Genomic DNA, 24112 nt, shown 5'->3' with positions numbered 1-24112 from the left:
AATAAACTTAGTTCAACCAAGCTCAGAGCACCAAAAACTTCACTGTTCCTATCCTTAGGACCAATGGGCTCTGGATATCTAAATTGGACATCCAGCTATGAGGACACTGCCATATTTATAATTAGGTGGACTAGTCAATTTTTTTGTTTAAAACTGAGCCGTCTACATTTCTGCCCACTAGAAATCTCTATTCTAAATGGTTACGAATTACCTGTAAGTCATCCCCAAATCCCTAGCAGACATAATTTGGATAAATATAGTCCTAGGTACATCTCAATCATCATTCAGATTTAAGCAAAAAGCATAGAAAGCTTTTAAAAGTGTTTATTAAATACATCATTTTCTATTTTAAATAAACATTTGACATTAAAAAATTATATAAAATATTTGTTTGTAATATACATATATATATATTTATTTATTAAAAAGAACACAGTTTGAACCAGAATTGCAACTCTCTTAAAAAAGCAACTTTAAAAAAGACATGGACATGTGGTTCTTAGGATCTGACTTTAATACTAAACATATACTGTGCCAGCACGCAAGTGCTTAAGATGGAGCAATTCAACTGCTCCATCCAAACTCAATGATAAACCTGGCCCAAAGGGGGGGGGGGGCTGGATCTTTCTTGGAATCAAGCCAGAGCTATTCCTGAGCTATGGCTCAATGACTTATATACAAAGCCCCTGCTAATGCTTAAACCTCAAAACTTCTGTTAAGTCCTACTTGCAATTAAAATTTAAAAAGGAGCTTGCCAGTGTTTGCAATGTAATTCTTTATGAGTTTAAGCAGTTAAAACTGGTCTGGATTTTTTTTAAAAAAAATACAGCAATCAAATGATATTTCATCAAGCCCCCTTCTTCCAACAGCTTCATGAATCAGACAAATCCTAGCATAGGGTAAAAATTATTGGATTAGCTAGACCTATATTTGATTAGGTAGGCCAGGGGTAGGCAACCTTAGCTCTTTTATGACTCATGGACTTCAACTCCCAGAATGGCTGGCTCAGGAATTCTGGGAGTTGAAGTCCACAAGTCATAAAAGAGCCAAGGTTGCCTACCCCTGAGCTAGGCCAATACCTCAAACTGAATAACATTTCCCCTCCCATGGCTCAGAATTTACACCCACATATATTGCAAAATATCATTCACCAGCACACTGGACACTATTGAAACTGAGGCCTGCTCACATCAATAAAGCAACTAACAATGCATTGTTTAGCAATCATTCCTCACAGAGCCTGATTTGTTACATCCATATCCTCCTCTAAAAAAAAACCCAAAGTCTATCAATGTTGATCTGGTTCATTAACTTTCAAGCAGCAACTGGCAGCAGCATTCCCAGAGACCAGCTCAGAACCATCACCTGCCTTGCTGAAATAGGGAAGGGCAAAATGTCAGCTAGAGAGAGAGAAAAAAAAGGGAAAGCACTTGGGTTGAAATGAAGCACAAGGCCAGAATGAAGAACTGGAATGTTCTCAAAAACAAACAAACAAAAAAAACATCTTAAGCATAGAAAGTGCAACATTTCGCTTTGCTTCACTTCAAAATATGGCTGTAAATATGCAGCTCCCATTCGCTTGTTTATAGCTCAACTCTCCACTACAACATGGAAAAAAGAATGAGGGGGTTTACATCCTGGACAAATCCTTATCTATAAGATCCTGAGTCTAAAGCTTAAGAGGCAGAGGTACTTATTTCAAGACAGACACAGAGCTCTTAACCTCATGATTTTGTTGCTCTACTAAAGAAAATGTCTAGACTTTGCAGGTACAAACAATAAAAGAAACCATGCTGCCTCCTTTAAAGACTAAGGATACATTTACAAAGAAGAATTTGAGTTTGTTTCTGCAGCCAAGTTCTAATATTGAAGGATATAGCCAGGCAACCTACTTGCAGGAAAGAATCAGCAAGCAAAAGAAGGTGTTAAAGACCCCCAATCTTACTCCATGCCTTCCATGCAAGCACACTCTTACTTTACATCTGTTGGGCAAAATATTATGGGAACACAGATCTACTAAAGTAAAAAGTAAGTTGGAAAGTATTTTGAGGGACACCTTGACCTGATGGAAAAAAACAAAGACAGATGCCCCAAAGGCACAGGACTTGTGGGAGCATGCCCATTCTTGGACTTTTACAGGCCGGCATGTTTGTTTTGCTGCAGAATTTCTTTGTGGTGGTGATGATGAGGTCAAGAAGACAGAAAATCTAAACAGCAATTCAGCACAGCTACATTAGTTCCACTTGCACCTGAAAACATTTCAGGGGAAAAGTGGTTTCTGGGCATCTCTTACCAGTGTCCCAGTTAACAGTGCCTCCGTAATATTTCCTATAATGGCAAGGGAAGCAAACGAAACAAGGCTAATTCTCAATACAACTTGAGTCCTGTTCCATGAGTACATCAGTTGGTGACTTGTACCAGTGATAAAATACAAGGCTCAAAAAGATAAATTTCCATGGCTAAATTCTACTTAGAAAAGGCCAGTTGCTTCATTCAATAGCTGCTAACTGGAAGACTCTTAGGAGACCCCACAAGCCAATGCTCCTTCATATTCTTTATTACCTATCCAGCAATTGGCATTCAGAAGCACACTTGCCTCTGAATAGGGAGCCTCCATTTATCACTGATTAAAACAGATTAATATATAAAGGAAAAACCACAGCTCTGTTTTAAAACCATGCTAGCTGGTACCCAGCACATTATCTTGTGTAGTATGGAAAGGTACTTATTTTTTGGCTTGTCCTAAAAACTAAGTAAAATCTATTTTATTAGTAAGTTAAAATTTAAGGCTAAAAACATCTCTCATTTTGTATGATAGAATTAAAAATGGATTCTGGGAATAAAACCGTAAGCTCCTGGAAAAGTAGATAGCAACTTTCTCTGAACAGTGTGTTAGATTATATAGAGTGCTAACTGGATGGGGTTACGCACAGAACTGTACTTTACAACCTACAAAGCTTAAGAGATGAACAAAGTGCCTAAAAAATTAATAGCTGGCATGAGGCTGAGGTCCTGAAGTCTTCAGCCAGAAGAGGCTAGAAGCTCTAAAAGAAGCAGATAATTTTCATTCATGTTTAGCATGGCTGTTCAAACTGCAGAATCCATATTTAATAGATCTGAAAACGATACCATCTGTTCCCCTTCAGAATGGAATAGGCACAGTAGTTCTTAGACCATCTCCATCATACAAGGGATTTTGCAGACCAAGTTCCAGTTTGTTGGCTGAATGGTAGAAAAAAGGCAACTTGTATAATGAATACCAATCTTGGCTACCAGAAATAAATAGCGTCCATTTCCTGATAAATTCCTTCCCATTAAAAAAAAGTATAAAAACAATCTTCATGGAAAAGTACTGCTGTGGCTTTAGTTCCAGAGTTTCCTTTGTGCAATTTCTCCCAATAATAGCAACAGAACTGTACTTTGAAAGTGGGGCTTTCAGTCCAAAACCCCAGGCAGTTTCTCATTTCAGAGGGAATGGTGCAACTGGAAATAAGAAGATATGAAGAGCCATCACTGTTTAATTCAAAAGTGTCAATCAGTTTAAGAGGTAAAATACAGGCCATTATTTTATTACAAATCACTTAGTAACTTTTGCTAAGACATATGCAAAGATCCAACTTCAGTTCTCATGCATGACCTTTGATCTCAGAAAATGCAGTCCCATAAGAATGCAGGTTTTTTTTTCAGACTAGGAATGGATTGTAAGTTGATGTCTACCTGCTGCTGCTACCCCTAAGGACATAGCTACATTCCATAGCACCTACTTATAATTTACAGGAAACCTGTATCTACGTAGAAAGGAGGTAGCAGGTTGCATGTGCCCATCGGCATCCAGTTAATTCTTGGGCATCTGCTAAGGCTCAACTAATTCAGCATCTTGTTTCCAAAATATATCTAAAATTCTAAAATTCTTGACAAGACAGTAATATTCTCCTTTCTGGCCCTAGCATTTAGTATTCATAGCAAACTATATTCAAAACTGCTCACCAAGTTTATGCAAATGTATGGTGTAACTATTGTAAGACAGGCAACATAATAACTCCTCCCAAAAAATTAAAACGATAACCTACCTCATACTTCCCTTTGAATCTGCAACTCCAAGTGTCCCTCCCCTCCACTCAATGATCTACAAAAAAAGAGCAGGAATCTTAACTTCAAGACAAAGAGGAAGAACTGTGATGATTTACTAGTCAATATTTTGTACAACTTTCTATGACCTGGTGGCTTTCAATTTGTAGCCCAATGCATTTGGAAGTCATCAGCTGGTACATTCACACAGTGGCCCAACAGATTCTATCCCACAGGAGTACATTTAAGACCTTTGTCTTCCTGAGGGGCAATTCAGTGAGTTAAACATAAGAATCTGAAATACATAGCGAGAAATAGAGGATCTATATGTCAGGAATGACTGATCTAAAATAGAAAGAGGCTAACAGATTAGAAAATCTAGTTATACAGGCAGGCTTCATGATCTTCTAATTTCTTACCTTTGTTCTTCTGTTCTTTCTACATTATTCCCCATCTGCTGTGTCTGCCTCTTTCTTAGGATCTGTATGAAAGAAAATAAGAATTGGGTAGTGGAATAGAGAATCCTGATTTGAATGAACCATGAGCAGATTGAATTGCTGCTGGTATAATTGGCACTGGACTTCCAACTAAAAGCTGTGGCTATCCCAAGAGGAAATGGAAAACTGAAAACTACTCCAAGAAAACACTTCTACTGTGGTTTGAGTGCTACCAACAAAGATAACAGTTGTCTTTGCATATGGAAGTCATCCATACTACTGGGCATATACCAACTTTTAAATCAAGTTTAATTTTGCTCGGCACACTTTCAGAGTGTAGTTTGTTGGCATGCCATTGAAAGGTAAAGAGTGCCTTTCAGGCGACATGTCAAGGCCAACATTAGATTCTACCATCACTACTTCCAGGTTTTTCAATATGACTCCCTCTCTTTATGTACAGTGATAAATTATAGTGTTAAGAAAAAAGTAGCTATGGCTGCTCCTGCATAATCAAAGCCAGTCCTTGAATATGTCCCTTTTTTTGATTTAATTATGCAAACTGTTTGTGAAATAAGCAGAAACAGATTTCAGCCTTGGAAGACAGACTGTGCAAGCGCAACAAATCAATAGATAACTTGCTTACTCTTCCTATGAAACAGTTCTTCTAAATAATGTATGAAGTAATGACACATGCAACTCGTTTAATACCAGTGCAGGTCAACATTGTCTCTAACATGCAACTATATCTTCTCTTGTTCAATCTGGAGGAATATTTATTGTATTTATCATTTTTCTTCAATTCTGTAAGACTTTCAAGTTACTTATTAACAATTTCCAACCCTATCCGCAATTCTAAGAATCAAAAGATGAATCACAGGATGCGCTTCCCACTCATCAGCGGCATCAGTTCTAAACACCATACTTTTACAGCCAAGGAGTTTTAAGAAGTTGAGTTGTGATGCTGGTCAGCATGGGGAATAGTCTGCCTTAAGCAATGCTTGCATCTTGTGGTGTAGGATGCTCTAGGATTGAAGGTGGCCCACGACAGAGTTACCACTGCAAGGCATGCATGAGATAAGACGTACCCCACAAACCTAGCTATAATTATTATTATTTTTTGCATCTCAATGAAAACAAAAGGAGAAGGAAGGTATTTTACAACAGAAAAAAAAAGTAAGATGCGTTGCAGGAAATACTTAATGGAAAAGCAAGGAAAGTGTTTTTGCTGAGGGACACAAGAACTATTTTGCATCTAAGACTGTTGCTCATACCTAGCACTATTGGTTTTCCAGACTTATCTTGAGATGGCAAGGATTGAACCTGCAAAGCATGTATTTTGCCAAGAAGCTACACTTCTTTCTAAATGACAGTTCTATGTTACCATCTTTAGGAAACTCTGTGCCTCAAATTTGCCACCAAGAGAAAGAGGAAAGGAATGCAGATGTACATTTGTTAAGGCAGGACTTAACCTTACCCTGGACTTATGCAAGTAGAACAGCAGGCCACCCAGGGCTAGCAGGATTCCCAAGACACTGGGTATCACCACATATGTCACAGACGTCCCTTGGATATTTCTGGGCTCTGACTTCTTGGTGTGCTTCTCTGCGTTCGGAGGAATGAAGTTCAGATCAAAGCTGGGTCCCAGCAGGCTATCCTCCAATTCCCTGTCCTTGGCCAGATCCTCTTCTCGTCTCTTTCGCAGCTGGGTGTTTTGCAGTGCTTTGGAGGTACTATCTCTGCTACTTTGCTTTGCTTTCCCCAGGAGTATTTGTTTGGGGGGTAAGGAATTCTCTGTGGTGACCACAAAGTTAGAAGGATCTTGTGTTGCAGAGACAGGATCTTTGTGGCCCAGGACATGGGGACTGCCACTGGGGGGCACACTAGAGCTGTCTATTTGTTCCAAATTGAAAGATGATGTCAGAGTTAAGCCGAAAGCACTGCTGGCAACAGTGATATCCTGATCAGATGAGAGTCCTGGAGTGGCCTCAGTTTTTTCTTTTATCTCAAACCATTGCTGATTGAGAAATGACTTGGCTAAGTCAGAGAGAGGGAGATGCTGAGAAGCTATTTCATCAGATCTTTTCTGGCTTTCACCAGTTCTGGAATCCAGGGAGGGAGATCTGGTCTCCATGGATTCCAAATGTTTCTGGATAGAAAGAGAAGGTGATGATGGTGATGGTAATATGACATCAATGCCAGCCCTGAAATCCATGTTTTCAGTGATTTCTTGGCTTTTATCAGTGCTTCTAGACACCCTATATCTGGTATTGCTTTCAAACCCACTAAGAATTTGAGTAGTATCAGGAAGCCTTAGTAGCTGGAGAATGCTGACAGCTGTCTTCCTGCTGTCCAGCTGGTCTGCAATGGAAGAGAAAGACTCAGAAGTTGGAACGAGATATGTCGAGCCTTCTATACTGATCAGGCCTGTAGATGAACAGTTGCAATCCAGGGCAGTAACAACACCTGAAAAGATCCAGATAGAGAGAATGGCCATAGAGTAACCAGCTTCTTAAGATGTAAGGAGAACCAAAGGATTGCATTAAGCTCAAATAAGACACTTTCTTTAAGCTACCATGCCAACACCAGATTTCAGCCTTTTTTTCAAATCATGGCCAAAAGCAACAGAAGAAACTGCAGGTTAAAACTGAAACAAAGCAAGGCAACCAGCAGAACGATCCAGAAAGAACTTTGAGGATGAAAGATTAATGAATGAATGGATGGATGGAGGAAACAGTGTAAAGATTAGCTTGGGGTAGCAACACCAAAAAAAAGGTCATGCAACTAAAATTTATGGAGAAATCATATATAATTGAGAGCAAGCACTAGACCAGGATTCAATTGTCTAGAAAATCAAAGCAAAGGGAATAACAATTTCTACAAAGGAATGGTGATGTGGATAATTATGGCTACAAGTAAACTATATGTCACTAGAGGTGCTGCATGCACAGACATACAACATGAACTGCCACAAAACACAAATGAACTCAAGACAGATTTTCAGGTCAGACAGTGACTGCATTCTCCTTGGCAATCATTCAGAAAGACTGAAGGCTTCATTATGCCATTGGATCTCAGAATGATAAAACTAAAAATGAGATTTATTTGGAAGCAGATTTGAGAAGTATACAAAAGCCCAGCCATAAAGATTCCATTCAATTATGTCTGAATAATGCTAGGACCACTAGGAATTCAAGCATTTTATATGGACCTTCCAAGCTGAATTTAAAAAATAGAAGGGTGTATGTACACACACACACACACACACACACACACACACACACGTTAGATATGAATGCAATATCTTCTCAACTTATTCCCATCTTTGTAGCTTAGCCTTTCCATCTATTTGAGGTCCATCTCAGGAATATATCTGAAATTCTCTGTCATCATAATAAAATATCCCATTTCTGGTGGTCAGGCACCATTCTAGGATTCTTGTATCTTTAAGCAGAAAAGCTGCAGTTTTGAAAATCAAAGTTGATTGTGAAGATACTTAGAACAAAAGTAATTATCCGTGGTATGCTTTTAGGCAGTCTTTATAAATACTGCTTGAAGTTTCTCTCAACGCTAACAGAAGCCAAATACATAATAGAAAGCAAAGAAAATACAGAAATATTAAAGTTAATTAACACAGAACAATGGGTAATGGGGAAGGGAAGAACTTCAACTGACATTTTGTTAAAATCCACACCATCCTGCTGTATAGCAATAGCAATAGCACTTAGATTTGTATATACCGCTTCATAGTGCTTTACAGCCCTCTTTAAGCAGTTTACAGAGTCAGTGTATTGCCCCCAAACAATTTGGGTTCTCATTTTACAGACCTCTGAAGGATGGACGGCTGAGTCAACCATGAACCGGTCAGAATCAAACTCCTGGAGAGAGCATGAGTTAGCCTGCAATACTGCATTCTAACCACTGTGCCATCACGGCTCTTATATATGCACATAAGAGTCAGGATTCTGCAGCTAGATCAGACTTAAACAGATTCAATGTTGTCTTTACTTCAAACTAAGGAGGCCCACTGCATTTCCATTCGAATGAGATACCTGTTGACTTCTAAGACTTACATTCCAGCAGACAATAGACAACACTTGCAAGTATAAATGCACAGAGAAGCCTGCTACACAAACATAAATGCACATATATAAAAGCCACAAAATGCTTCACCCAATTTAAAATCATCCCTTCCCTACTCTGTGCCAAACTATTGGCAGGAAATGCACATCTGAAAAGCCTTGAGTTGTTTACCTGGAGAAACAATCTCCTTTTCCTGTGATTCCGAACACTTCTGGAAGACCCCACTGCAATCATCTGTGAATGTATTCTTGCTCAGAAACTGCTTGGCTTGGCTAAAATATTTGTGCACCAGTTGTAAAGTCTGCTGTGCAGTCAGGGAGAAAGTCTTGATGCACTTCTTTCAGAGTAAACAAAAAAATATGAGGGGAAAAGAAATAAAATTAGCTGATATTTTATCTATGACAGCATAAGAAATTATCACCAGCCAATCACCACTAGTTTCTCTACTTCTATAAGCAAGGCCTATTCTCAACTCTATACTGAAGATCCTACAAGGAATATCCTACGTATCAATAAAATTTGATATGGGATAGAGCAAATACTTCCTCAGTCCCCTAGGTAGCTTCAGTCCCTAAAGCTTAAGCGTAATCAAATACCAACATATTAAACATCCAATCCACAAACTCTGTTTTTCAGACTGACTCTGTAAATCCCATTGGTTATTTGGGGGATTTTCCTAATACTTCTTTTTTTCATATTTGGGGACCATTTAAATTGATGAAAAGTTCTGGAGAATTTAGATGATTGCATGCCTTTTTGGGTCATTTTGATTGGTCCTAAATGATATCAGGCATATTTTGCTTATTTTGTCCATAGGCCAGCGTAAGAAGGATTTCAACCAAAGATACAGCTATAGCTGTTAAACTGGAAGCATTTCCTTCCCAGTGCAGATAGCAAGCGTTTGGAGGAAGAAGCAGCTGGCTGAAACCTATCCATTGCTTCAAAGGCCCCAAACTAATTCCCTTTCTGCCCTGTCTTAGGTACTTTAAAATTATGTATCTGTATGGGAAGCCTAAAAATGTGATTAAGGTTATATCTGGCTTCTTTAAGGTTATATTTGGTTTCTTTAAAAGTAGGCACAGTCAAGGCAAGACACACTAAAGCATTTTTTTCAATTCCCTCCTCAGCATCCTCCTCTCTAATATTTAGGTGACAATTGTCAATCAACTTCTCAGTCTCATTAAATGTATTAGCATTGTTTCTGAGGATTGCAAAACTGATCAATAAAATTTACCTTATTCTTATCATTGGGAGGCTTAATGCATCTTGCAAGGTCCAGGTATAAGTCCTTTATCAGATGGAGTTTCAGATAGTTTGGAGTATTACTCGTGAAGTTAATGTTATCAATGATATATTTCAGGGGATTATAGGCTGCTTTGAGAAAGCATTCAGTATTACCCTAGAAGATAATAAATACAGATGTCAGCAATGAAAATATTCAGTTTTGGCATGAAAAAGTTAGCATTCTTCAGATTAAGTACTATTTTTTCTTGTTGTTACCACCTGTCCTTTCCAAAAAAGGGACAAGGGGTAAAAATAGCCTTGAAGATGATCAATAGCCTCTTCTTGCTTGCTCTTCTTCAATTATAAATGGTCCAAAGAGGTAAGACAATCAAACGAACAACAGTATCAAAGGCTCATAAACTCCTCTTGGGGTATTTTATTTGAGAGCTCACCATGGACCAGATGAAAAACTAGATGTTAATGACCTCTCTAACATCTTACAAGACTCAGGACTACCCAGAAGATATTGGCTGCTGGGTAGTAGTGACCAAACTAGAGGAAGAGAAAAGATATGCAGAAGCCCAAAACTAAAGCAAAAGTCAGCACTATACTCACAATTCTTCATAGTGAAACAAATAAATCTTAAAAAATACATTGAAATCCACTGCTCCAAAGTCTGACATTAGAAGCTCTTATATAAACTCTAATTGGCAATGTGACAAATTGAATACAGTACTAGACTCCTGCAACTTACCAGTTCCCTTTCATCCACGTATTCAAAAGATCGCAGGCAGGAAGTTTCCATCTGACTATCAATCTGTAATGAAAAAATACAAGGTAAATGTCCGTTAATCTTACTCTGTTTTAGCTATATGAATTCAAAGAATGCTCCAAGGAAGCCAAGATATCTAAGGCAAACGTAAACACTAGTGACAGCATAACAAAGTTAGAGAATGGAATTCCTTGCACAAACCTAGAATTTGTTTAGGGAGTTGCAGGAAAAGTGAAATATAGGTGTTTAGGAGAGATAAATCAAGGAATGGTCAAAAAGGCACATTGACTGCTCCTCTATCAGACCCCAAACAATCACTAGCAATGTCACAGAGCAACTCAGGAAAAGGCAAGCAGGAAATCAATGAGGAAAAAAGCTTAGCTCACTATCCCAGGAATGATGAACAGTTTAAGAGCATCACTTTCGGTTTTGGGTTTACCATCTTCAGCCTGTTCTCACTTGCCCAAAGGATGGGGGATTTTTTTTTTTGATTCTGCCAAAATGGGTTCTAAGCCAGCACAGCAACAACTAGGCACCAACCAGTTAACCAAATGAAACTCTGGCAACTGTTCCTGCTTTCTGGATACTTCTGCTGAAAGACTCTTCAAGCAACATCACCAGGGAAGAAATCATACAATTTCCATTATTCTGGGAATCACGTTATCCATTTCATAGCCGTTCTCTTCCCTGAACATATTTGACTACGAATTTACAATTTGCAGTAGTAGTCCTTGACTTATGACTGCAACTGAAACCAAAATTTTGGTCGCAAATCAGGACAGTTGCAAATTGAAGCACCCACATGACTGGATCCAATCTTATGACTATTTTTACAGTGGACGTTAAGCTTATCACATGGTCATAAGTCTGAAATCATTATCTCAAATGAATTTTTTTTGCCAGAAATTGGAAAAAAAAATCACAGATTGCAGTCATGTGACTGCAGGACACTGCAACCAGTTGTAAATGTGAGCCAGTTGCCAAGTGCCCAAATGCAGTCATTGGACCGCACATGTGTGTGTGTGTGTGTAACATTTTATGATTGCCAGAAGTATTTTATGGGCTATAAACCATCCTTTCTGAAGCCTTGTTAACTCCAAATGGTCATTAAAAAACCAATTGTATTTATTGCTTTGATTTAATTCTATCATTAGGGCTTTTGTCAGGTATAACAAGAAAAATCATACTAGAATGAAAAACAGCTTTACAAATTCAAGTGTCTCTGCAAGTATAATTCAGCTTTTGAAACAGCTACTGAAATAGATGATGCAATAAGATTTCTGAATGAACATTGTTAAAACATGACAAGCATAATTAAAATTGCTTGTACAGTTAATCCTGCAACTTCCCACATGATTTAAAGGCATTCTACTAGGCCAGGGAATTCATGGAGTTTTAAAGATACATTTTGATAATCCAATCCTTTTCCTAGATCTAAGTGGCATGAAAATCCCACTCTTTGTTCCAAAATCTGTATTCTCTTTGGGAGTGGGGAAGAGAGATTTTTATGATAGTAAAATGACATAAATAATAAAGTGCCAAATAAGTACATAATACTTCCAAAATATTTGAAATTGGAATCATTAAAGTTTTGGCTTCAAGTAAAAGATATACCAACTAATCCTAAAATTTAGTCATGGCTGCAAAATTAATCAGCAGTACATTTTATTCAAACAATAAGCTCCATTAAGGTGTGGCAGCGTAATATTTGAGAAATAGTATGAGTTACAAATGACTCATTCTGCTTGGCTTAGAAAAGATACTGAAAAATAAGTGCACTTTGTTAATAAACAAAGTGAATAATATATTATTCCTTTCCAACAAGAGATTGAAAATTTAAAAAAAAATTAAGTTAAAACTTAAAACTATAAATTACCTCTATCAACCAGATTATATTATCTACCTGTTATTAAACTAAGACTTGCTCTCAACTCCAGTGCCTATTATTTATTTATTTATTTATTGGTTTGTCTGCAGGATTTATAGGCTGCTCCAACTCCTGACAATGTGATAGACAGCTTCCTAACATATAAATGGAATAAAAAAATAGAATCAAGTAAATCAGTGACTAGAGATGTTCCTATGGAACCAGAAGCTGAGACTAAAAAATATTAACAGCAAGGGAGACTTTATTCTCCCAATCAAGAGGGAATTATAGCAACCCAGTTTCCCTGGATTGATGAACAACCTTGCTTTCATCAGTTTTTCTAATATTCAGAAGAGAAGAAGCCGAACACATCTCAGATAATATGTTACTCCAGAGAAGAAGGGCAGCAACTGAAAAAGTACTTCCGTGGGTCCCAGAAGATGACAATCTCTAATAGAAGGGGCACATCAGAAGTCCACCCTGCCAGGTCTTATTGAATAGGCAGATATTATAAGGCAGGGTTTCTTAAACCTTTTGCCATCACACCTCTCTTTAGGGTAATCTTAGTGTACACACCTTCCCTAAAAATCCAAACACCAAAATGAACACATATATATGTAAACAATGAAAACAATACAATGAAAGGTAGATGTATTTTAATAATGTAGCTAAAAGGTTCTTCACGCTTCCCCAGGACTCTGCTTGCACCTCCCCAAAGGAGGTATACTTCAGTGTGGGAAACCTTGTTATGGGAAAAAGGGGCATCCAAAGATATCCCCAAACCATGAACCACAACCAATGTCTTGAACTACACTCAGAAGCCAACTGGCACAGACTTCTTGGAGTAAAGGTGTCACATGAGTGCCTTCAAAAAGATTCATCACTACCCCAAACTACCTCACTCTTCACAGCTGCAATTTCCAAATGCTCCAGTGCTACATATCACAATATTCCATATGAAAGGTGACTAAGGCAAGAATGACAGCGAGTAATGTCTGTGGTTACAGGAAGAGTTACAATTGACATCCTAGCTGTAGCTCAGCAAAAGGCTTTTTAGCCCTATATTTGCCAACTGCTCAAGTAGAAGCTATGACCCCCAAAATTAAATTTGCACAGGGAAATGTAACCCAGTTTGAAGTTAATCATGGAATCCCACTGGAAGAAGCCTATCTTCTATCCCACAGCTATTCCATCTTATTGAGATTGATCTCAACCAGTTCACTCCCCAGATTACTGGACAAATGTCAGTGACATCAGTTATTTTCCAGTAGTCGAGCTATATAGTTGGGCATTGTCAGCATACTGGTGAAACCTGACTCCAGGCAGCCAGATGACATCACCTAGCAGATTCAGGAAGATCTTGAAAAGGACTGGGAGAATAGCAAGCCCTGGGGAATTCCCCACTTCAGAGATCTAAGATTTGATTTCTCACTAGCAACTGACTGAAGCCATCTCTTTGAGTAGGTGAACAGCTGTAATACTGTGCCCTTTACTCCCAACTATTGGAAATGGATCAGAAGACTGTTCAATGATATCCAAAGCTATTGAGAAATCAAGCAAGACAAGGAGGATTACCTTATCCCCATCTCAGTCCTATTAGAGATCATCAATGGACACAATTAATGCTGTGCCATGCTGAATCTAGGCCTGAAACCAGACTGAAATGGGTCAGATCCTCTATTTTTTCCAGGGCCCAATGCAATTCCAGCCCAACCATTTTCTCCACAACCTTTCCCCAAAAGGGAAATTTGGAGATAGGCTGATAATTGCTCAGAATGTTTTCTGAGAAACTCTGAGAAAATGAGTTGAGAAATGTTTCTTGAGGAAGGGGGATGCCACTGCCTCCTTTAAGCACATGGTAACACTTCCTCTCTGATGGATGCATTTCCCACCACCAACTTTCTGTCAGCTCCCTGGAAACTTTCACTACCAGGAAAGAGGGGCAAGGATCTAGACTACAAATAGCAGAGGACTCTTATTTCCTCAGGAGTTATAGGAGAAAAACTATCCCAAATAGTGTTGCAATATGGAATCTCAGTCATCTTCATTAGGCTTGCCTAGTGAACCTATACATTGGACCTATACATTATTAAAAGATTGAATGTGATAGCAGCATACCCCATTGCCTTAAAATCCTCAAAGGGGACAAAGAATGAACCACAAATACATCATGCTCCTTGAATATTCTTTGGCAACTGATATATGTAAGCGATAGCAGGTGTTTCAACATTGTTTAATATACATATTTCAATCAAGATATTTTCAGATAGGCAAGAATTTGCTTCCCTAGGGAGAGAACTGAACTCTAGAAGAGGAACACTAGCAACTCAACATTCCTTTTTTAGGGAGGTTTATCCCAAAGTCAAAAGATAAAAACAATTTATTCTTACAAGATGTTGTTAATAGGGACTGCTTGTAATAAATATGGATAATCAAAACATTGAAGTATTATTCATCTTATTATGTTGATGCTTTCTTGTTAGTTTTTGCAGAATCTAGTGCTATATGGCACAAAGATATTAAGACAGAAAAGCCCTCTCATTAACATTACAGAGAGCAGACTCTGGGTGAAAGACTAACTTGCTATTGGCAAAAACTATCCTCCATAACTTGGGTGGTATCTGGGTGTATTGACAAGAGATGTAAACTCCCACAATTATCCAATGAAAATGGCCATAATTGCCTTGAATTGTGGGAGGACTAGGGAAATCTGAGCTAGATTTTCAATACTGGTCAAGAAATGATGGAGAATAGAGAGGATTCAGGATGGCAAATTTAATAAATTCACATGATCAGCTCAAACATTTGTCATTCTCATACAGGATAAAAATATATCAATGTATACTCACCCCATGAATGCATAAAAAATGGGCAAGATAGAAACAAGAAAAGAGAAAGGCTTTCAGAAGTGTCCCTAGAATAATGCCTCACCTCCTGGTCATAGACAGTTTCGTCTTCACATTTTTGTTAGCTAAATAATAATTATTTTGAATCTTTCCTATTTGAATCAGCATTCTGTAAAGCCCCTGGGAATTTTGTAGGCAAGAAAAGTATCAAGATTTTTGAGACTTAGTTATGAAAACAATTCTTGAAGCAGAGATTTCCCAATGTTTATTAATGGTTTAGGCAAAATCAGGACTCCAAGAGACTTTGCTTCTAAGATTTTGCAGTTCTAGATCACCCTGACCATTAACTTATCAATTATGTTAGCTTTAGAAAATCCAACCTGCATCAATTATGTATATAATTTCTGGATTATTCCTCCAACTAAACTTTTAAAAAGCATAAACTTTTAAAAAGCTGGAAGTCTTTAGATGGGGAAATAACCTAGAGTAATGATCAGGTGAAGAAATAGCAGCAAAATATTCATGAAGGGTTTTGCCCTAACCACAGTGCATTCCAAGCTGTGCTCAGCTTGTCTGGTGGCTGGGTTTTATGTCCTGAATTTTTAATGCCATAAGCCATCTGAAGTCACTGTAGGTGGCTTGGGCGGCCATATAAGTAATTCATAAAATAAATTATTATGGCATGTCAATGAAAAGATAGCAAATTGGACTAAACTTCAGTCCTGGAAATAGCCAAATGATCAGACCATTCCAAAGTGGTTTTAAACAGCAGGAAACCAAAGACAGGGATGTAGGAACTTCATACAGCTCTTATTACAACAGTATATATTTGGCAATTTCATTTTCTTGCGGCACAGAAAAGATAATGGGTAATATTGCTAAAGTGACATAAACCACAAAATAAACTAAATGGAAGTAAAATAAACTGCCAACAACTTGACTTTAGTGTGCCATGTAGGCAGCAGTGCCCAACTGATCTTGGAATTTGTTATTAGGATGAGTGATCACAAAAATACCAGGGGTCATACACATCTTGGAAACTTTACCTTTCTTTTTCATAGTTTTCCATCCCTTCTATAATTTGCCAACAGAGATCTTAAACAAATCAAAAGTTATGTGTGTAATATAACCAATTATTTGGGCAGAATTTTAAGTAACTTTTATTTATGCACAAACCCTGCTTTCCCCCCCCCCCTCTTGGTTTGCATATTTATTCTTCCAATGCTCTTGGTACACCAATCAAAGAAACTGAGCTACAAATTAGGAAGACCCCAGCCAACCTCTGTAGGAATCTCTAGCAAGTTGCTCTCAGTCAGAATCTACATTGGCACTAGGGATATAATGCAAAACTACTTTACAGGTTTATTGTGTTGAGAATGGCCCAGCATTTGCAAACGTGAGAAAAGTGCCAAGATAATTTCAGAGGCCACTCTGCTTTCTTGCTGTCTGGTACCACATACGTACAAAAGAATCACTTTCTTTCTGAACCTAATATTAGAGGGACTGGGAACAACATAAAACATTGGAAATTAGGTACTACTATAACTTTATTTAATACAGACCCAGCCTGAAAATCTAGCTGAAAATCTACTACCAAGCTACCATCAGCACAGGTATCTGGTCCATATAATGTTACTTGTTAACATCGTTATTCTTTTAATATCACATTCTTACTATATAATTTATAAACTCACCAGGTCAGTCAGGTTCTTAAGGTGGGATGCCATGATGAGCCGGTGGCAACCAAAATGATTCTGTTCAGTTTCATGGATACCGCAGGTTACAAGAAGAAACAAAGCTAATTGCACATAGGCAACCATGTTTTCCTGGGCTGTGGATGAAAAAGTCTCATATTAGAGCCTTGTATTTTCTGCTCCTATAATAGGGCTGTCCCTAGCAAGCCTTTAAATTTCATTATTTTTCCTTTCTAATGCAAATCAACATTATACTTCAAAAATAAATGTTCTAAACTCATCCATGTCTGGCTAATGTGGTGCTGTGCCTTCCCTCACTTTCTTTTCTTAAACAAGTAGCCATGGAATTTCCTCAGCTTATTTAGAAGACTCCTCACTTGTTTCTCCCCTGCCGTGGTTTGCCACACATCTTCCTTCCAAACCACAACTGCTGGGAAATCATTCTCTCTTCTCCCATTGCCCTTTGCTACAACATCTGACTAGCAAAGACTGTGGTACTGTCTTCAGAATTACCATCCATTACTGCACAGAGGTTTAGTAAAAAAATAAAAAAAGTGTAGCTTTTTTTTTTTTTTAAGTCAGTGCTAAACTATGGCAGTAATATTTCCTTCTACTATTTGTACTTTCCCACCGGGCTTTTGCTTCAGACCAATTTGTGCTTGGAACGGACCATATCAAATTACCACATATCGGGCACGGCTCCAACAATAACTCTTTTCCATCCTGCTGGCATCCGTGAGTGCAGAAATCTCTGGACTATATCTATTTCTGAAGCCCGCCACATCTATTGAGCAAAGCCCGGCAGCACTGCTGCTAAGGCATGAGTTTCCCAAGGGTGCTTTAAAGTGCATTTGATAGAACAATCCAGGAACCTTTTTCAGGAAGTTCTGAAGAGTTAAACTCTGGTTTGCAAGCATTCCTTTCTCCCTCCACCTCCATTCTTGTGTTCTTATTAGGAAAAGAAGAGGTCAGACAAGTAGCCAAGCTGGGAATTTCCCCCATTGTTACAGCTCAGATGGATTGCACATTGCCTGCTGTTCTGTGACAAAGCTGGTTTTTCCCTTCCTTGTGCAGATGAAAATACTTGCTCCAACATAATGAAGTATTGCAGCTCTCAGCTCAATTTCCCTAAGTTCAGTTTTTATATGTCTATTGCTGCCCTGCTCTGTGCCACATTTATTTATTTAGAAAATATACTGTATATATGCAGTGGTGAAAGCGTATATATAGAAACCAGGAGACTGGGAGTTCTAGGCCTGCTTTAGGCCTGAAAGGTGGATGAGCAACTTTCAGCTCGTCTAGTTCAAACTTGGCTCTTTTATGACTAGTGGACTTCAACTCCCAGAATTCCTCAGCCAGGCATGCTGGCTGAGGAATTCTGGGAGTTGAAGTCCACAAATCATAAAACGGCCAAGTTTGAAGACCCCTGGGCTAGTCACTCTCTCAGCTCAACTCACCTCACCAGGTTGTTGTGGGGAACGTTAAGAGGCAGGAATATTAAGCATGTTTGCTGCTTTGAATTACATTTAAAAGTGGGATTAAAATATAATTAATAATAAATAATGGCTGCAAACAGCGAACAAAAATACTACCAAATCATAAAAAAATTAAATGCAATCAATATGTAAACACTAAGAACTAAACAAATCCTTAACAAGAAATCATTCAAATATTACAAGCAAGCAAACATGTTTTAGCCCAGCCAGACAGAATTAACCCTTTAAGTCACAAACATTCAAGGTATTTATTTGTATTCTGCCTTTATTCTTTTTTCAAGACTGCAAACATATCCAACACGTCTACTTCCTCCTATTTTTTCCCAAAACAACAACCATGTGAAGTGGGAGGGGCTGAGAGAATGTGACTGTCCCAAAGTCACCCCGTTCCTGCTTCTTCTCCATATCTTTCCAATCCCCTAACTTTTATTTTCCAAGGAAATTGCTCAAGTCCCACAGATCAATTTGGAATTTCCCCTTCAGTATCTTCTGAAACTGCTGTTGTTTCAAAACAAACTTCAGATGCTAAAAATGAGTATTTATCTTTTGTTGCTTCCCAAAGCATTGTGATCCAAAACATGAAAAGCCTCAGATGTTACAGTCTTAGCAGGATATGAAATGGTTCCAGATAGAGGGCAAATCCATAGAACAGCAGAGTGGAAAAAAGAAGGCTAAGAATTAAAAGTTATAAGACCACCAAGTTGCAGCAACCACCAACAGACAAGGCAGCTCCAGGAACTTACTTGAAAAAGCTGGATTTACAAACCACAGCTTTCTCCCACAGGAGCCAGCCTAGATGTTGAGAACTAACCTCTCTGTGCCACTTAAGGCAATGAAAGCAATGATCCGAGATAGCCACTATCATCTTCAGAAAGTTCACTTGCACTAGATGATTGGCAATCCTCTGCAGGACATTTGAGCCTTTTTTAAAAACGTCCTCAGATACTTTAATTAATATATATTAGCAACTGAGGATATAAAAAATTGTTTGACCCTTCTGCAGAGGACTTCCAATCTATAAATCTATCATGTATCTATAAATACTAGGAATAACAGAGGAAAATGCTCCAGAACAAAAGTTACTCTATTCCTCAGAGATCAAGACCAGTTATTTGGGCTTCTATAACCAGACTACAAAAAATATGGGCAGCTACTAGAGGGCATAAAGATTGGGAGAGGTGTATGTGCTTTTTTCATTAGTGCCATCTGATAGGCCCTATGCTAACCCTTTTCTTAGGTCACTAAAAGTATTTATCTGCCTAGCAATAAACCTGGCAGTGGCCTCTCTATCATGCTTCATATCAACTTTCAAGTTTAGGCAACAACTATGGAAAAGAATAGTTGCTTTTCTGCAACTTCAGCCACTTATTTAGTTTGGTCCTTCCAAATACACTGGAGCACAATTCCTGTCATCCCAATGTTAGACAAGGCTAAGAAGGCTCAAATACATCTTCCAGCTGTTCTCTCTTGTTGGTTTTCATAACTTCTTCACTTTTGGATCCTACATACAGCTCTCTTCTTCACTGGGCTGACGTCACTGCATGCTCCTTCCCATTATCCTTGGCACCTTGCTGTCCGCAAGAAAAGTCCTGTTTCTCCAGAACAATATAGGGGTTATTTTATGCAGTGGCATTCCAAAGGTATTGTCCTATGATCTTGGGGAATCTTCCCAAAGGCTTCCAATCATTTCTTCACTGAACTTAGCAAGAGTCCAAAGAGAAGGAGGACAGGAGAGAAAAAAAAAAAAGGGAGGAAAGATTTGGAAAAGATTTTGAATCATGCTTTGTGATTACTATGTCCACTTAGAAAACCCTGGGAGATCTCTAATACTGTATGTTCAGCTTGAAAATTAAATAGATTTATAGGATCTTAACATTAACAGAACTCTTTCAAGCCTTTTTGTTTAGCTTAACTGCCTGTAAGCAAGAGCTGGCCAAGTACAGTGGTTAATGGCACCAGGCTAGGAACCAGTGTGAATTCTAATTCTGCACTGGGGCAAAAATTCTGGGATGACTTTGGGTGAGTCACTCTCTTTCAGCCCTAGGGAGAAGGCAGTGGCAAACCACTTTCAAATTGGGAATAAAGGTCTAGGAGCACTGTTTAACCAGAAGGTATTAAAACTACATCACTAAATCATATTTTACTTAATTGTGGCAGAACATGTTGGTGAATGTAGCCAATTCCGGTTAAGCCATAAACCAGAACAGTTGCATTCACACAACTGAAGTAGTTAAGACAACTGAAGTGTTAAGTATAGTATGCAAAGTCAGGCCTACAAATTTCGCTTCCCACACTCTTACTCAACATATCTGAGGATGCACAAAATTATTAACCACGTGTTGTCGGAGAGCTTATTAACTTCCAACCTGCCATGCACTATTGGCTTACTTTGATGGAACCCATTCAGAATAACTGCATTATAGAGGCTTGGCAACTTTGTATTGTTAACCATGGTTTCTTTTTCAGTATGCTCCATTTTATTTTGTGACTCAGAGCAAAACCTAGTCAAAAACAGGTTCAAATTAAGCTCTGAGAAATCAGAAAGACTATACAGGAAGAAAAGTTTCAAGTTTTTAAATACAAATTAGATGGTATATATACTTGAGTACTGTACAACAGAAAAAATCCTACGGTGCTCTAAAACTTCCATACCAGGAGAAAACTTTATCCCAAAATTTGACAAGTCCTTTATCTGAGGCTATGCAAACAGATCCACTCTGCAACCAGTATTTAAGCTTTAGTTTCAGTTGGCTACATGCTGGTAGCACTAATAAAGCTATGGGAGTGCATTATAGTACAGTTGATTTCAAAAGAAAACAGCAAATTATTCAGGACCACAATGAATGTTTATTCGAAAATGTCCTTTGTGCCTTCGTTCCAAACAAACATTAGCCAGCTGGAGCCGGAGGAGCAGTTCCTCAAGAAGAGCTTCAAAGCTTCTGACCAGCTTTGTGCAACTTGACAGGAGAGGGCGTGAAGGATGAGGGTGAGCGCAACGAAGCGGGGGGGGGGGGGGAAGAGCCTGGAGCCAGCTACAAGCAAAGATCAGTAAATGCCCCAAAGGAGGAGGAAGTCAAGGGGGCAACAAGACAATCCTGCCCTGCCCGCCTCAACAGTGACGGGATAAGCCTACGTTTGCAACGGCGGTTCGTTTTTTCATTCTTACTCGGCAATAACTCCTAATCGGAATGCTCCTCAGAGATTTTAAGGTCCCCGCAGCCGCCCAAGACAAAAACGAGCCAACGGGCAGAGCAACTGGGCCGAAGCCGTGAGCGCCTGGGACGGCTGCAGAGGAATTGGGTGCTTCGCGCAACTGCTTGAAGCAATACTATTCCGATAGTCTACCAACCGGAGGAGAAAAGCATTTGGCCGCCAGCCTCGGTCCCGTTTAAACAACGCCACCCCCGAAGGGCTCCTACCTTCGCCGCGCGCGCGCTTACTATCCCGGGGGCTGCACTGCAAAGGCTCGGTGGGGGCTTCAAGTCCGGCTTTCGCGAGGGCCAGAGGGCGCGCCTTTTTCTTGCAATTAGTCCCGCTCCCGTTGGTAGGCGGCTGGCGAGAGGGGCTGGCACTTCCACTCCGAAACAACAATCCTCAAGAAAGACGGCCTCCCGACTGCTGGCTGCCTGGAGGTCGTGCTTATAAAGAGCTGCGCCGAAGCATGTGGTTTATGGGAAAGCACCTTTGGATCGGCGCCAGTTTTTAGCGCTTCTTCCCTTCTGCCGGTTTCGCCCCTTTTTCTCCGAGCACGGGTGACTCCCGGGGACAGCTGTGCTCGTCTTTGCGCCCTTTCTTGCGCGACTCACCTCTTGATCGTGGACAGCAGTACACCTGACAACCCCTTTGCTCCCACCCAACCCCGACCTCCCGATTCTATAGGCCTTGGGGGCAGGTGTCAAATAATCATTGCAATCATTGAGAAAATCCTTCCGATGATGAGAAGTTGGACTTCGTTGCTGGAGTCGGGTCTATCAAAGCGATCCAGTAGCTGAGTTCAGAAAACCACCTAAGCTGTCCTGGTTTGATTAGGCGGCTGCTTTCACAAGATCTGCTAACCATCAACAAGGGTCATAAACCACAATTGTTGGATTTACACAACCTATTGACCTGCAGTACTGTAGTTTGATTTGTTTGGGTTTACCACAGCCATCTTACATCTGTGTCACATTAACTCATTCTAAAAGTGATTCAGAAGTTTTATTTTAGAATAAATATGCATAGTCAATATATAGTCAATTATGCATTTATATAATAAAGCTTTACTGCCCAGGGTTATATTTATTCATACTGGAGTATGACACAAAAAAAATCAGGTACTAATTATATAAGGTTTGCACAATATACTGAACCACAAAGTAGCCACCATTCACATTTCAGCCAGGCATTCCGTGTATGCTAATCAGGTACTTGATGCTATTGTAACAGTGCACTCAACAAATATGGAGAAGAGGCAATATTCCTTGCCCCGAGTGGCAGTTTGGTCTTGCTATAGAAAAGACAACATAAAACACGGACAGGAGAGATTTTAAGGAGCAGCCTGAACAACTCAGGGAAACATTGGAGAAAACTAGCTATATGTTGGTGCTCTCTGAGCTTGCAGACCTTTTGTTACCTAATGAGATAAAAGCTAGTTGCCCATGGAGAGCTGGAAAATGGATCAACATGGTCGCTTAAGGGTCAACATCAACTTGATGGTGCATGATCAATGGAGAGCTGAGAGCAGGGACATCTACAATGGACATAAAAAGGGACTGGATTTTTAACTGCCATAATTTTTACTTTTTTGATCTCCCACCCCCTATGGGTGAACTGAGAGCTTCTTTTGATCTTTTACAGCTGGTCTTATTCCTCCTCCAGCCCCAAGCACTATATCCTTAGTATTGGGAGCCAGGAAGGGAGTGAAGGACCCTAAAACAGACATGATGATGATGGTGGTGGTGGTGGTGGTGGTGGTGGTGGTGGTGGTGGTGATAGTGGAGAGGATAGTCAGGAACAGTATCAGTCATACTTTTGCAAAACATTGCTGATTAAATTTATACATTGTGTTAAACTATGGCATGTTTAATCCATGGTTTGTTGAATACACCACAGTGGTGGGATCATACAACACTTTGAATAGGCTTCATATCAATAGCCATGGCTTCATATCAAAATAGCCGAGTTCATACAACAAACTAAACCAGAAACAAGCAAATCCCATACAGTAATGTTTAACTGGATATAGCAGTGCTGGCACTCTAAGAAGGCAAAGTTGATTAGCTGAATAATTTGATTGAATGATTTTACTTAATTAATAGGGCCCTCAATTCTGGAAACCTGATCTAAACTAGTTTCTAAAATTTAAAATGACCTTCGTTTAACTGTCAAAATGCTTTCTTATAGAGATGTTTTAATTTAAGAAAAGATTCAGAATCAATTAGATTGACATTGTAGATTAATATAATACAAAATAATATGGTCTATGAGTACTGCATGTTGTCACTCCATCCAAAAAGCAATTCCAAACTTTAGTGTGTTTATTTGAAAAAAAAATTAGTCTACAGTTTTGTTACTTCATTTTGTTTTTGTTTTGTTCTTTATTTTTTCTATTTTCCTTTCATAAATATAATGTAAGTTTCCACATAAGGG

At 39.0% G+C, this 24112-nt stretch overlaps 1 protein-coding gene across 2 annotated transcripts; it reads right to left on the bottom strand.

Annotated features, from left to right (window-relative positions):
* Positions 1 to 308: 308 nt before the first annotated feature.
* On the bottom strand, positions 309 to 23402 carry CSF1 (colony stimulating factor 1). Of its 2 annotated transcripts, none has more exons than XM_039323198.1 (9): positions 21904 to 23402; positions 16989 to 17125; positions 10564 to 10626; positions 9820 to 9984; positions 8757 to 8922; positions 5980 to 6968; positions 4488 to 4549; positions 4071 to 4126; positions 309 to 3483 (listed from the first exon to the last, which is right to left on the bottom strand). In XM_039323198.1, exons 2-8 carry the CDS (start codon positions 17112 to 17114, stop codon positions 4072 to 4074), a joined length of 1626 nt encoding a protein of 541 aa, XP_039179132.1. In that variant the 5' UTR covers positions 17115 to 17125; positions 21904 to 23402; the 3' UTR covers positions 309 to 3483; position 4071. The 2 variants fall into 2 exon arrangements, with proteins under 2 accessions (XP_039179132.1, XP_039179133.1); XM_039323199.1 differs by having other exon boundaries at positions 5980 to 6863.
* Positions 23403 to 24112: the final 710 nt, after the last annotated feature.

This window comes from Crotalus tigris, unplaced genomic scaffold (assembly GCF_016545835.1).
Source record: "Crotalus tigris isolate CLP2741 ecotype Arizona unplaced genomic scaffold, ASM1654583v1 scf7180000024167.7108832, whole genome shotgun sequence".
Lineage (NCBI taxonomy): Eukaryota > Metazoa > Chordata > Lepidosauria > Squamata > Viperidae > Crotalus > Crotalus tigris.
This window is presented reverse-complemented; position numbering and strand designations above follow the sequence as displayed.